The 15,084-nt window shown below is 67.2% G+C and overlaps 1 protein-coding gene across 1 annotated transcript; it reads right to left on the reverse strand.

Moving 5' to 3' along the window:
- Positions 1-5,362: 5,362 nt before the first annotated feature.
- NES (nestin) lies at positions 5,363-12,677 on the reverse strand. Its single transcript, XM_082781060.1, has 4 exons — positions 11,621-12,677; positions 10,554-10,678; positions 9,880-9,953; positions 5,363-9,236 (listed from the first exon to the last, which is right to left on the reverse strand). Exons 1-4 carry the CDS (start codon positions 12,497-12,499, stop codon positions 5,830-5,832), a joined length of 4,485 nt encoding a protein of 1,494 aa, XP_082637186.1. The 5' UTR covers positions 12,500-12,677; the 3' UTR covers positions 5,363-5,829.
- Positions 12,678-15,084: the final 2,407 nt, after the last annotated feature.

The raw sequence follows: 15,084 nt of genomic DNA on the forward strand, positions 1-15,084 counted from the left end.
GGGAGCGGGGGGGGCCGGGACCCCCCCAAAAATGCCGGGGGGGGGCCGGGACCCCCCAGGACCCCCCAGGGACCCCCCCGGGGAACTGGGGCACGGCTGGGGGGGGCCCCGACCTCAGGGGTGAAGGGGGGGGGTTTGGGGGGGGTCATGGTTTTTTTTTTGGGGGGGGGGGATATTTTGGGGGGGGGGGTTGGGGGGGCTTTGGGATTTTTTTGGGGGGTTGGGGGGGGTTTTATGAATTTTTGGGGGGTTGGGGGGGGTTAAGGGATTTTTGGGGGGGGTTGGGGGGGGTTGGGATTTTTTTTGGGGGGGGGTTGGGGGGAGGTTGGAGGGGTTGGGATTTTTTTAGGGGACTTTGGGGGGGGTCTTTGGGGGCCTTGCTTTTTTTTGGGGGGGGGGGTTGGGGATTTCTATGGGGGTTTGGGGGCGTTTTTATTTGGGGGGGGGGGACACGGGGAGAGCACGGCGCTGTCCAGCAGGGGGGGCTGGGGGGGGGGGGCAAAATTTTGGTTTGTGTTTTTTTTTTGGGGGGGGGTCCAGCAGGGGGTGCTGGGGTGTGCCCCCCCCCGGTTGTTTTTTTTTTGGGGGGGGTCACTGGGCGTTACTGGGCGTTACTGGGAGTCACTGGGTGTCACTGGGTGTCACTGGGATTTACTGGGAGCCCCCGTCCCCGCCCCACCTCTCGGAGGGGGGGTCCCGGGGGGGGGTCCCGCACCCCCCAGGCCATTTTTGGGCACAGCCGCAGCTCCTGGGGGGGTCACGACCCCCCCACGACCCCCCCACGACCCCCTCCACCCCCCCCCCAAGCCGCAGTTGTCGCCCCCCCCCCCCCCCCCCCCCGCCCACCTGCCCCGGGGGGGGGGGAGGCGAATTCCTTGGGGGTGGGGCGGGGGGGAAGGAGCTGGGGGGGGGGGGGCCAAAATTGGGGATTCAGTCCCCAAATCTGGGAGGGGGTTCCCAAATTGGGGGTGCGGTCCCCAAATTGGGGATTCTGAGCCAAAAAAGGGGCTGTGGACCCGAAATCGGGGATTCTGACCCCAAAAAGGGGCTGTGGACCCCAAATCAGGGATTCTGACCCCAAATTGGGGCTGTGGACCCCAAAAAGGGGCTGTGGTCCCCAAAGCAGGGATACAGTCCCCAAAATCAGGGCCAAGGTCCCCAAATTGGGGATGCTGACCCAAAGCGGTTTGCGGTCCCCAAATCAGGGATTCTGACCCCAAATTGGGGCTGAGGTCCCCGAAACATGGCTGAAAACCCCAAATCAGAGCTGAAGCCCCCAAATCGGGGCTGAGTTCCCCAAATCTGAGCTGAAGTCCCCAAATTTGGGATTCAGCCCCCAAATCTGAGCTGAGGTCCCCAAATCAGAGCTGAGGACCCCAAATTTGGGATTCAGCCCCCAAATTGGGGCTGAGGTCCCCAAATCGGGGCAGAGTTCCCCAAATTTGGGTTCCAGTCCCCAAACTGGGGCTACTGGGGCACGGGGGGGGCTCTTTGGGGCCGTGGCATTCCCGATCCCTTTCCCAGCCCCCCGTGGTGGCTCGGGGCTGGGGGGGGGGGGGCGATTTATGGGGTTTCGGCCCCATTTTGGGGTGTCCCTATATTGTCCCCGTGCCACCTGTGGGGCCGGGAAGGAGCCGCTTTGTTGGGGTTTCCTGCGGGGCCGCGTCACCTCCGGCCCCACTGCGGGGGGGGGGAAACTGAGGCACCAACCGGGACCCCCCCCGGGCCCAGAGCCCGTCCTGCCCCCCCCCCCCTCCATTTTTTTGGGGAGAGAACGGGGCTTACATCGCTTTGGGGTTGGGGTCTCATTGCCCCTGTTTTGGGGTTTCATTGCCCCAGATTTGGGGTTCTCATCACCATGGGTTTGGGGTCTCATCACCCCAAATTGCCCTAGGTTTGGGGTCTCATCTCGGATTTGGGGTCTCATCTTCTTATATTTGGGATCTCTTCTCCCCTGTTTTGGGGTCTCATCTCCCCATATTTGGGGTCTCATCTCCCCCGATTTGGGGTCTCATCTGCCTGTATTTGGGGTCTCATTTCCCTGGGTTTGGGGTCTCATTTCCCTTGCTCTGGGGTCTCATTGCTCCGGATTTGGGGTTTCATCTCCCCAGATTTGGGGTCTCATCTTCCTGGGTTTGGGGTCTCATATCCCCGTTTTTGGGGTCTCATTTCCCCATATTTGGGGTCTCCTCTCCCCGGATTTGGGGTCTCATCTCTCCAGGTCTGGGGTCTCATCTCCCTGAGTTTGGGGTCTCCTCTCCCCAGATTTGGGACCCCCCCCCCTCTGACGGACGGCCCCAGCCGCGCATTCCAGCCGCGGGGTTTGGCCGCCGGCATCCCGCAGCTGTCGGGGTGGGGGGGGGGGGCAACCCAGCAGCTGGGTGACCCCCCCAAAAACGGGACCGAGCTTATTATAACCACCGGGACCTATTCCTGGGGCGGGGGGGGGGCACGACCCCAGTAATGGACCCGTTATAGGGTGGCAGGGCCGGACCCCATGGCACGTCCCCGGGGGGCTCGGGGGGGGGATGGATGGGGCCGTGCCGCCACGGGTGGCAATTTTTGGGTGTGGGGGGGCACCTGCTGCACACCCCTTTTGGGATCAGGGCTCTTTATGGGGTCGCCGTGCCCCCCCCTCCCTAAATATCCCCCATCCCTGGCTTGCCCTCTCCGAGCATCCCTTATTTTGGGGAGGGGGGAGCGGGGGCCGCCTGCACCCCTCGGCGTTGGGGATGGGGGGGGGGGGGGATTATTATTTTTAGTCCTTCCCTTATAAGGTTTCCGTGATTTTTTTGGGATCTGCGAGCCGAGTGAAGTCATCGCTGAGGTCATCCCAACTCGCTGCCCCCCCCCCCCATATTTCCTTTTGTTTCCCCCCCCCCCCCTCTCCAAGCTTCGGGGAGGTTTTTGTGTGGGCTCCATTCAAATCCTCGCTCTCGGCCCGGGCTGCGAGGAAACAAAACCCGGCATTGTCTGGCGGGGGGCCAGGCCGCAAGGATTGGGGGGGGGGCAGCCTTTTTTTTTTATATTTTTTATTTTTTTTGGGGGGGGGGGGCAGCATTTTTTGTAACGCTCCCACTTGGCCGGCACCGCGCCGTGAGCCGTGCACCAGCACCTTGGGGTGTAGGGGGGGGGGTGAATGGCTCCGGGGGGGGCACTTCTGGCACATCCAGCACCCCAAAAGCCCCCCCACAATGAAATTGCGTTTGGCTGGGTTTAATAAATGGGGTGGGGTGGGGGTGGGGGCCCCGAATTGGGTCGGTGGCTTTCGGTGCGCCCCGGTGCGCTCTGGTGGGCACGGGGGGGACCCCGGCACCGGGGGGGGGGGTTTGGGGTGCTGGGGGGGGTTGGGGGAGCTGAGGGGGGTTGGGGAGGCTGGGGGGGGGTTGGAGGGGTTGGGGGGGGGCGCTGGATGGGGTTAGGAGTGTAGGAAGGGGGGGGCACTCTCGTTTTGTTTAGGGACGCCCAATTTAGGATTTTGCGCACCCTCAAGTTGAGCATCGCCGAGCGCCCCGTGGCCGTGTCCCCCCCCCTCACCTCCGCCCCCCAGCCCTCGCTTCTTCCTCCTCCTCCTCCTCCTCCTCCTCCTTCTGGGGGCTGCCCCCCCCCCCCCCCAACCATCTGTCCCCCCTCGTCTCTCTGGCAGCCCCCCGGGCCCGCCAGGAATGCGGCTTCATTTCGGGAGGAATGCCGCCCCCCGCCTCGCTCGGCTCCCAGCCCCTCGGCGAGGCCCCCAGACCCCCCCCGGCCCCATCCCTCTGCGCCCCCACGGCCACGACCCCGCTTTTTATTTTTTTTTGGGGGGGGGACACCCAGAGCTGCCGCCGGCTGACGCTGCCCAGGCCCCCCCCCTGCGGGGCCGGATGGGGGCCAGGGGCTGATTGAACGCAGGCTCGGCGCCTGATTAAAGTAATCAGCGGGGATTTTTTTTTTTAATTTTTTTTTTTTTTTGGGGGGGGGGGGAGTTCTGGGATCCGCTCGAGTTTGGCCTTAAAAGGAAAGCGTCGCCTGCGGGCAGGGGAGGGGGCCGGGGGGGGCTTCACGGGGCCAAGGCTGAAAATTGGAGGGGCCTTATCGGAGAGATGGAGCGCCCTTATCAGAGAAACCGAGTGCCCTTATCAGCCCCCCCCCCGCGCCCCCCCCCAGGCCCCGCGCGGTGCCAAGGGCACGGCCGGGCCAAATCCGGCACGTGGGCGAGCGGCGGCCGAGCTGCGGTGCTGGGGGCACCCGTGGGTGCTGGGTGCCCCCGCCGTGCCGGCAGAAAGGCGCCCGCGGTGCCCGGCGCACAATGGGGCGGTTGAGGGGAACCCGCACCCCGTGGGGGGGCCTCGTAAAGGGGTGGGAAGGGGCAAGGCTCGGGGTTGGGGTGCTCGGGGTCACGGTGGTTGGGGTGCTCGGGATCAGGGTGCTTGGGGTTGGGGTGTTTGGGGTCATGGTGCTTGGGGTCGGGGTGCTTGGGGTTGGGGTGCTTGGGGTTGGGATGCTCAGGGTCATGATGCTCAGGGTTGGGGTTCTCGGGGTCTGGATGCTTGGGGTTGGGGTGCTTGGGGTCAGGATTCTAGGGGTCAAGATTCTTGGGGTTGGGATGCTTGGGGTCAGGATTCTCAAGGTTGGGATGTTTGGGGTCTGGATGCTTGGGGTTGGGGTGCTTGGGGTAAAGATTCTCAGGGTTGGGATTCCCAGGGTTGGGATTCTTGGGGTCGGGGTGCTTGGGGTCAAGATTCTTGGGGTCAGGATTCTTGGGGTCTGGATGCTCAGGGTTGGGATGTTTGGGTTTGGGATGCTTGGAGTCAAGACTCTCAGGGTTGGGATGTTTGGGGTCAGGATTCTTGGGGTTGGGGTGCTTAGGGTTGGGATTCTGGGGATTGGGATGCTCAGGGTCTGGATGCTCGGGGTCAGGATGCTTGGGGTCGGGATGCTTGGGCTCGGAATGCTCCAGATCGGGATAATTAGTGTCGGGATATTTGGGGCCGTGATTCTTGGGATTGCAATCTTTGGGGCCGGGACATTTTGTGGTCGCCGTGCTCGGGGTCAGGAAGCTTCGGGTCCCGGGTAGCTCCGGGGCAGGGCGGCCCCGCGGGCACCGTGCCCGGGCCGGGCAGGGCTCGCAGCCACTTTTCTGCTGTCTCATCGCTGAGTGTGCTGGCACGGGGTCGGGGAGGGCTGGCATCCCGTCCCCCCCCCGCCCTGTGCCAGCTCCAAACCCCGAGCAACACCCCCGTAGGGCTCGGGGGGGGGGGGATTCATCTTCGCCTTACAGCCCCCGTTGCGCCCTCTCGGCACCCCCAGCCCGGTCCCGAAGCCGTGGGGGCTCCCGTCGTGCTCCCACCCCCCCCCGAAGGAATGAGGGAGGCAGCGGGTTGGAGGGGGGGGGACGAGGCTTTATTAAATTAGTGTCGAGGCAGCGAATGCGTCCGCCCTGGGGCAGCGCCGCAAGCGTGGGCGGCTCGGGGACGGGCACCCTTGGGTGCCCTCGCCCAGAGGTGACAGGGGGGACACGTCCCCAAACCCCGCTGTGCCCCCCTCCCCGGCCAGGAAGGGGGAGATGAGAGGGTTTAAATTAAATACTGCGGTGGAGAGCGCACCTGGGGGGTGTGGGGGGGGCACGAAACGAGGGGGTCGTGGGGTCTGGGGGGGCACGGGGTGAGCCCGCTCCCGGGACGCGCCCTTGTGCCGGGCATCCGAGAAAAGAGGCAAAATCCACACGAAAAGGGTTAAAAACCACGAGGGAACGGGCGTGCTACGCGGGTGGGGGGGCTACGGGAGGCGTCCGATTGTCGAGAGGGAGCGGGGCTGATATTTGGGGGGGGGGGGGACACCTCGACGCCCTCACTCGTCCCCTGAAGCCCAAGGCTCCGGCTCCAGGCGCGGGACCTGGTCCCCGGGGGGGGACAGCGCGGGGACGGCGTCGGCCCCGCCGTGTTTGCCGGGCAGGGGGAGGCTTTGGGGGGCGTCGGCGGGCTTGGAGGAGTCGTTTTGGCCCGGGGGGGCCACGCCGTTGAGCCCCTCCTCGGCGAATTCGGGCAGGTCCTCCAGGCTGGCCTGGCGGTGCAGCCCGTTGAGCTCGCCGCCCTCGGCGCGGCACGGCTCCGCCGGTGCCTCCTGCACCGTGGGCTGCTCCTCGCTGGACGAGGACCCCCCCTCGTCCTCCTGGGGGGGCTCGGAGCCGCTCGCCGCCAGCCTGGCCCCCAGCACCAGCTCCTGGTTGAGCTCCAGGGCTTGCTCCACCAGCTCCAGGATATCCGAGTCCTGCAGGACGTCCGCCGGCAGCTGCGCGGGGACTGCGGGCGCCTCGGGGTTGTCCTCGGTCTCCTCCAACCCTCCCTGCTCCAGCACGGGGCCTGGGGAAGGCGGCTCGGGGTCGGGGGGCTCCTTGGCGGGGGGGCTGTCCCCATCCTGGGTGTCCTCCTCCGGGGGCAGCTCCTCCTCAGGTGCTTTTTCGGGTGGTGGAGACACCGGAGCTGCCGGCGGCTGCGGCTCCTCCGGGGGGATGCGCTCGTCCTCCTGCCCCGGGGGGGTCTCTGCTGGTCCCTGCGGCCCCGGGGGGGTCTCCACTGGTCCCTGCGGCCCCAGGGCATCTCCGCTGGCCCCCTGCTCCTCCTCGCCCATGCCATCCAGCTCCTCCTCTGGCTCGGTGGTGGAGCCCTGTCCCTCGTCACCCTGGGGTGCGTCATCATCGGCGCGCCCCACAGACGGCCCCTCGGTCACCGGGGAGCTGGGCTGTGCCCCCAACGCGGCCGAGCCTTCCTCCAGCTGGGCGGCAAAGCCCCCAGCATCCTCCTCCTCCTCATCCTTTGGCACCTCCCGTTCTTCTGGGGGCATCTCCACAGCTTCTTCTTCGCCCCCAAAAGCCTCCGAGCGCTCCTCGGCCTCTGGCTCCGGAGAAGCGTCTCCGGGAGCCTTGAGATCATCCTGGGCAGCTTCAACTTTAATTTCTTCAAAGTCCTCCGAGATCTCAGCCTCCTCCGAGCTGGACGCCTCCTGGCTGGGAGCAGAAACCATGAAATACCCTTCCTCTTCCTCGGTGCACTCCGTCGTAGGGGCCAGCTCCGGCTCCATCTCCTCTTCTTGTCTCTCCGGCACCGAGGCCGCCGTTTCCTCGTGGCTCCCCCCCAGCTGCTCCTCATCCTCCAGCTCCGTTCCAGCTCCGGGAGCTGTCTCCGTGGCCTCCTCGCCCTTTGGGGGTTTTGGGCTGGCTGCAGCCACCCTCCCCCCTTGGTATGCGCTCAGCGGGGTGCTGTCGGGCAGGGTGTCCTCCAGCTCAATCCTGCCCGTCCCCAAGTCCTGAGCATCCTCTTCCACGGGCTCGGCGCCCCCCACGCCGCTGCCTGGCTCCTGCTGAGCTGCTTCAGGGTCTCTGCTGCCGTTCTCCAGCTCCGTTGGCTCCGAGCCGAGCTCTCCTCCAGCTCCTTGTGCCCCCCAAATCTCCTCCAGCGCCTCGGACGGATCCTGGGCGTCCCCGGGTGCCTCCGTGGTGCCCCCCTGCTCGGTCTCCTCCAGCCCCGGGGCCGGCTCAGCCTCCTGCTCCTCTTCTCCTTGCGTCGGTGCCTGCAGCTGGCTCAGCACCTCGCTCCCGGCAGCTTCTTCCTCCTCCTCCTCCTCCTCCTCCTCTTCCTCCTGCGCCTCCTTCGTCTCCACGGCTCCCTCCTGGCTTCCCGGTGCCCCGGTGCTGGGCTGTTTGCCATCCACCCGAGCTGGCTCTCGGGGTGTGACGCTGGTGTCCCCTCCTGTCCCCTCCGCAGCCCCTTCCCAGTCCTCCGCTCGCTGCTCTCGGCCGTTGTCCTCGTCCCCCCTGCCCCAGGCGTCCTCTCCCGGCTGCAGCTCCGTGTCCTGCTCCTGCCCGTCCTCCTGCAGCCCCTCGGAGCCGCCGCTCTCCTGCCTCAGCTCCTCGCCCCCCCAGGCCTCTCCTGCCCGGGTTTCCTCTCCCCCCATCGCCTCCTCTCCTTCCTCTCCCTCTTCTTCCTCACCATCCCCTGCTCCGTTTGCCGTCTCCCCTCCTTCAGCCCTCGCCGAGTCTTCTTCCACCAGCCCGGCCTCCTCTGTGCCGGGGGGCTCCAGCTCTGGGCACGTCTCCTTCTCCCTCTCCCCTCCTGCAGCTGCCCCCCCGGGGGGCATCTCCCCCTGCCCCAACTCCTCCTGCTCTCCCCCAACCACCTCCTCCTCCTCCAGGCTGCTTTCGGAGGGGAGACCCGGGCGGCTTCCCAGCGGCAGCGCTCGAGCGGCTCCGATGTCCCCCTGGGGGCTCTCCTCCTCTCTCCTCTCCACCTCTTCCCCCGGGAGCTCCTCGTCCTCCCTGGGGGGGCTCCAGGCTCCCCTCGGCTCCTCGTCCTCCGAGAGGTGCAGAGCCTCGGTGCTGGTGGCCTCCACGTCGTCCTCCCCCGGCTCCGGCTCCTCCTGGCTGCTCCCTGCCCGGATGGCACCGCTCACGTCCCCTTCCCGGGTTGTCCCCCGCAGCCCCCCGCTCTGCCCCGTGCTCGGTGGGCTCTCTCTCTCTTCCTCCTTGCTGCCTTCCTCCTCCTCCTCCTCCTCTTCCTCCTCCCAGGGTCCCGTCTCCTCCTGGCTCTCCGCGTCGCTGGGGGACGCGGGCGCAGGGGGAGCGGTGCCGCGGTGCCGAGCGCTGCGCTCCCCCCCCAGCCCCTCGGGGACAGCTCCTTCATCTCCTTCCTCCTCCTCCTCCTCCTCCTCCTCCTCCATTTCGGGGCCCCCATCCCCAGCTTTCGGGGCCGCTTCTCCCCCTTCCTCCCCGGCCTCACAAACCTCCACGGGCGGAGAGGGGCTGGACCGGGGGGCACCGAGCGCGGGCTCCTCTTTGGGTTGGGCGTCATCGTCCCGCACCTCCCTGAGCGCATCCTGCAGCACGTGGCTCACCAGCTGCTCGGGGTACAGCTGGCCCCGGGCGGGGGGGGGCGTCCCGGGGGGCTCCTCGGGACCTTCGGGGGGCTCCTCCGGGCTCCTTTCCCCTGGGTCCCCCCCCGGCTGGGAGGGACCCTCTGCGCCCAGGCTCCCCGGGGAGAGCAGCGGGGCGGCGTGGGGAGGGGTAGGCGGCTCCTTAGAGATCGGTGCCTGTAGGGCCGAGGTGATTTTTTGGGGTTCCCTGATGCCAGGACTCTTGGTTTTGGGAGTCGGAGCTTTTTGGGTGTCCCCCAGGGCCCGGGGGGGCTGCGCTGTCCCCTCCGGCCACGGGAAGGCGGTGAGGCCGGCGCGGTGCTTGCTGCTGCTCGCCTCCAGCTTGACATCTGCAAAGAGCCAGGGGGGAGCGCGGTGGAGGGGGGGGCACGGCCCCAAAAAAAACGGCTCGGCCCCAACGGGACCCCAACGGGGCACAGCAGCACCCGAAACACCGCGGGGAGGCACCGGGTGAAAGGTAGAGGGGGGGTCTGGGGGGCACGCTGGGTGCTTGGCTGGGGGAATTTCATCCCAGTGGCTCCTCTCTCCCCTCCCGGTGACCCCGATCCTATTTTTAAAACAGCCCCGCCACGGAAAAGTGGGAAATTCCTCCCCAGAAAGTGGGAAATTCCTCCCCGGAGAGCCGCCGGGGGGCCGGGTGGGGAGCGCAGCGGGGTCGCGCCGCTGGGGCACCAAATGGGGGGGTGGTGGTGGGGGGGGGTGTCTGTTTTTTTATACTTTTTATGAAAAAAAAACCACAATTCTCAGCCTGCTGCTGAGCCCGGGGTCCCGTGCTCACCCCCCCGCCCCCCCGTGCAGGAATTTAATGGAATCACAAAGAGAGATAAGCCCTTATCAGCTCCGAGGTGCCGGGAGGGGGGTGCCAGCACCCCACCATCACACCTCCCTGCTTGGGGGGGGGGGAGCGGCGCTGCCAGTTGAGTGCTGGTGCCCCCCCCTCGGCCTTGGAACCTCGGAACCCCCCCCTTTTACCTCGCAAGCCGTTGGCCAGCTTGAACTCCCCGGGGGCCATCTGCAGCCGGGTGCTCTCCGCTTCCAGCAGCGTCCTGCGAGGAGACGAGGTGCCGGGGTTGGGGGGGGGACACCCGGAATTGGGGGGGGGGCTGCACCCACAGCCCCCATCACCCTAGGGTCTCCCTGCACCCCCCCCAGCACGCTGAGAGTGGGGAAACTGAGGCACGAAGTGGCAGGGAGGGGGGGGTTTCGCTCACGCCAACCCCGTTGGCAACCTCGCTGCGTGCGCCCAGCTCGGCGCGGGCACGGGGGGGGGGACCCCAAGGGTGCCCCCACCTCCTGGGTCTCCCCTCGCCCCTCCTGGGCCCCCCTCCCGTCCCCTCCAAGCCACCGGGTGACATCAGCTCTGGCGGGGAGGCCCCCGGGTTGGGGACAGCCCCTATTGTCATGCTAATTGCCCCCCCCCCCCCCCAAGCCCTCCGCAGCCTTTGTCTGGGGCCATCTGGAGGGGCTGGGATCGGGGCTGGGGGCCGCAGGGTTCGGCCCCAAAAGGGGGGGGCAAAGGTCCCGACCCCGCTGTCCGACCAGGCTGGGAGGCCACCGGGGTGCCCCCCTGGGTTTGTAGGGTGCCCTATGGGTGCCCTCCCACCCAAGGGTGCCCCGTGGGTGCCCTCCCACCCCGGGGAGCTCACCTGTAGGTGGCCACTTCCAGGCTGAGGGACATCTTGAGGTGCATCAGCTGCTGCCTGTCCTCCAGGACCTGGGCGATCTGCGCCCGCAGGCTCTGCTTCTCCTGCTCCAGGGCCTCGATGGCCAGCTGCGGGGACAAGCAGGGGGTCGGGGATGGCACCGCCGGGACCCCAACCCCCCCAAACACACATCCCCTCCCAGATGGGGCCGGGAGCTCCGGCGGCACCGAGGGCTCCATCCCCCGGTGGTGTTTGCCACCCCCCCCATCATCGCCGCTCTTCCTCCCGGCCCTGACCCCTCGGCTCCCGTGGGAAATGAGGGGAAATCATTGCTCCGGCTCCTTCCGGAGGATGGGGGGGGGGAGAGGCTGGGATTTGGCTCCGGGAGCTGCCCGCAGCCGGAGCCACGGCACGGAGAGGGTCCCCCGGGTCCGTCCCCAAGCCCTGCACCCCAAGGGGTGACCCCTGTTTCCACCCCTGGGTGCCCAGCGCCCCGCAGGGGGTCACAGGGAGAGGGGTCCTGGGGGCGCCTGGGTCCTCAGCACCCCTCGGGTGTCCCAGGGGGGTTTGGTTTTTTTCCGGGGGGGGGGGTTGGAGAGGGGAGAGGTGGGCGAGGAAAGGAGCCGGGCAGAAATTCGAGTGGGCAGCAGCTGCTGGAGGAGGGATGAAGAGGCTGGAAGGGGGGCTCAGGACCCGGCGATGCCGGCGTGGAAAGGATGTGTCCTTGGGGGGGTGGGCGGCTGCGGCACCCCCTTCCCCATCCCCACCCTGGAACAAAGAGGGGACCCTTCCCCGCGCGGGGGCTGCAGCTCCGGCCGCCAGCCGGGGGCCATTCCTGGCATTTCCAGCCCCGTCCCCCCCCGCAGCCTCCCTTTCCTCGATGAGTTTCGCAGCTGCGCTGCAGCCGGACAAACTTTTTCCTCCCCAACACCGGCAGGACGCCGGCGGTAAAAAACCCACCCGCGGGGGCTCCGAGCCGCCCCTCTCCACCCGTTTTGGGGGTCTTCTCCTCCTTGCCCTCTTCCCCTTCCCCTCCATCTCCCCCTTTGCCCCTCTCTGCGTCTCCCCACCTGGAACTTCTCCGCTTCTCCGCGCTGCTCCTGCCACTGCCGGGCCAGGTTGTCCTCCAGCAGCTCCTTGCGCGCTCGGAGCGCCGCCAGCTCCTTGTCCAGGTGCTGCAGCTGCAGTTGGCTCTGCTGCCCGTCCTCCGCCGCCTTCCAGAGGCTCTCCTTGGCCTGGCCGAGCGAGCGCTCCAGCTGCGCCACCTCCGCCTTGTAGGTCTCCACCGCCCCTCTCCAGATCTCCGCCAGCCTCCTGGAGTAATCCTCCACCTCCAGCGGCTGGAACGCCGCCGGGGCGCAGCGCAGGCTCTCCAGGCTCTGCGAGAAGCCGGCCAGCTCCCGGTCCAGCCCCGCTTTCTCCTCCTCGTGCACCTCCAGCAGGGCTCCCACCTCCTTCTCCAGCTGCGCCGCTCGCTCCTTCAGCCAGATCTGCGCCCTCCTCTCCTCCTCCAGCTCCTTCTTGCCGGCCGCCAGCTGCCTCCTGGCTTCCTCCCGCGCCTCCTTCTCCTTCTGGCACCTGCTCCTCACGTGCTGCACCTCCTCGTAGAGGTTGTCCCGGGCCAGCTCGGCCGAGCACTTCTCCCTGAAGGCTCTCTCCAGCGCTGCCCGCAGGGCTCGCAGCTCCTCCTCGTACTTGGCCCTCCAGGGCTCGGCGGCGGGGCCGCTCTTGGCGCCGCGGATCTGGGCGCGCAGCCCCTCGTTCTCCTCCTCCAGGAACTTGACGCGGGCCAGGTAGGCTTCCAGCCGCTTGTTGAGGTCCCACATCTGCAGCGACTCCTCGCCCAGCAGCCTGGCCCCCACCAAGCCCTCCATGCTCAGCATCGGGGGAGCCCGAGGACGACGCCGGCAGGAGCGGTGCCGGCGATGGCGAGCGCAGCAGCTATTCATACTCACCCCGGGCGAGTGGGAGGCCCCCGAGACCCGGGCAGAGGAGAGGCTTTAACTCTTCCGCAGCCGGCGCAGCTGCTGCCCAAACCATCCCCGTGTGTCCTGTGTCCCCCCCCCTTCTTCTCCACGGCCCCCCCCGTGTCCCCTCGGGATGCCCGGCACTCCCCGAGCGCCGCGCTGGGGAGGGCGAGGAGTTGGGGGCTGCAGGGGGGTGCCCTCGGGATGTGCCCGGGGTGGGGTTGGGCTTTGCCGTGCCTCAGTTTCCCCACCGAGCTCGGCACAGTTTGCGGTGCCCCCCCCCTCTGGCTCAGATCCCGCTGGGGAGCCCCCCGCCCTCCCCAAAAACGTCACGTCCCTGGCACCTCGAGGTGCTGGGCTGGCCGCCGTGGTGCTCAGCGCGGAGCTATTTGGGGCTTTCCAAGGGAGGCTGGCAGACACCTGTCCCCCAGGGCTTGGCCGCGGGGACCCTTTTGTGCTGCTCCAAAACCCGGGGTGAGCAAAACCCCTGTGGGGCCGTGGGGGGGGTTTGGTGCCCCGGGGAGGAGAAGACCCCATGGGGATGCTCCGAAACCGGGGCTGAGTGAACCCCTATGGGGCTGTGGGGGGGTTTGGCACCCTGGGGAGGAGAAAATGACCCCGTGGGGATGCTCTGAGCAACCCCAGTGCCTCTCGGGGCTCAGCCCCAGGCACCACTTCGGCACCGATCCTGCCCCAGCGCAGCTCAGGGCTCCAGGACCCCGGATCCACCCCAAAGGGCATAGGGAAAACTGCTGGGGGGGGAAGGAGGCGAGCAGAGCAGCCCCCCCAGCAGCCCCCCCTGCTTCCAGCTGTGCCCGTTTCGGGTTCCAGATGTGCTGCCGGAGCTGGGAGCCCCACGGGGGCTGCCGATGGCCACAGGGTTCCCCTGGAGCAGCCCAAAGTTTGGGGCCGTGCCCCGCGGCCGTCCACCCCCCCCCCGGGCTGCTCCGATCCTCGGGGCGAGGAATTGCGTCGTGGGGATTGTTTTCCCTTTTTTTTTTTTTTTTTTTCTTCTTCTTTCTTTTTATTTCCCCCAGCTGATTTATTCGGGGGGAGGGAGTTAAGGGCGCAAGCTTGCTGCGAACAAAAGGAACAAAAAAAAATAAAATCATAAAACCATCCGGGGAGAGACTTTTTGTTGCCAGCTCTTTCTCTCCCAGCCCTTCCTCTCCCGGAGAGGCGGTGGGGAGGGTCCCCGCCGGCCCCTTTCCGAGGAGGAAAAGGGCAAAAAAGGAAAAAAAAAAAAAAAGGAAAAAAAAAGGCAACGTCCCCTCCCCAGCTGGCTCCCGGCCGGCTCCCACCCTGCTCCAAGGAGAGGCGAGCAACAGTCCCCTCTGCTGGCAACACCACCCGGAGCCACCCGGAGCCACCCGGAGCCACCCGGAGCCACCCAGGGGCTGGCTGGGACCCCACAGCCCCCGTGCCATGGGCTAGGGGGCACGGGGGTCCCCAAAAGTGTCTTTTTTCCACCTAATTTGCAGCCAGACGTGCTGAGATTTTTCCTCCTCCGGGGCCTCCCCGGTGTCAGTCCCATGGGATGTGGGGTTGGAGCGTTGCCTTCCTCCCTGCCCTCGCTCTCCTCTTCCTCCCCGAGGCTCTCCTGTGGGTTTCCCTGCTGTGCCCCCCCGTCCCCTGGTCCCCGTGGCAATCCGGCAGGGCTCAGCGGGACACCCCAAAACCCCAAAACCCCCGTGGTGTGCAGGGTGCCCCAGGGTGGGGGGGGTTCTGCGTGCCCCCCGAGGGTGCTCAGGGCCTGGAGCTGCTTGGGATGGGGACATCGGGGTCCCTGGGGGGTTCTTGGGGTCAGGATGCCCCCAGGAAGGGAACATCCACATCCCTGGGTGATGCTTGGGGTTGGGATTTGGCCCTAAACGGGGACATCCCTGTCCCTGTGGGGTCAGCCCCCCCCCAGGACGGCGATGTCCCTCCCTCTGCGGGGTGCTTGGGGGTGGCAGCGGGGGGCAGGAGGTTTTGGGGGGCCACCCCCCCCCGGTGCCTGATGTCCCGGGGCTTGGCGGGGTGCCAGCGGGCTTGGCACGGGGTGCTGCTACGTGGCTCCGAGCAGGAGGAAGAGGAGGAGGAGGAGGAGGAGGAAGCACAGCTGGGCACGGGGACGCTTCCAGCCTCACCACGAAGGGGACGCAGCTGGGGACCACCGGTGTCCGGGGTCATTTTTGGGATGGGGAGCCCCATGGGGAGGGCTGGGAGGGCCCCACCACCTCCTGTGGGGCACGGGATGGGGATTCTCTGATGGCTGATAGGGGTTGTGCCCTGCTGCCTCACCGGCTGTCCCCGGGGCTGTCCCCTCTCCCCAGGACACCCCGGGGACAAGGCGGTGGCCCCGTGGCGCAGCGTGGAGGAGCCTCTTTGCCGAGCTGGAGGGGAACATTTGTTCCCAATTAGGGCTGGTAAGGCTCCTTGCTGAGCAGGCACTTCGCTTTTCCCCCATTCCCGAGATTTCGGCCACAAAATCCCGGGCGCAGGATGTGAGCTCATGGCCACGAGGACCCGCGAGGATCTGCTGGGGGGGCCCTGGCATCACCCCTACCCCTTGGGACATCTGTCCC

The sequence above is a fragment of the Aythya marila genome (assembly GCF_965140915.1).
Source record: "Aythya marila genome assembly, chromosome: 29".
Lineage (NCBI taxonomy): Eukaryota > Metazoa > Chordata > Aves > Anseriformes > Anatidae > Aythya > Aythya marila.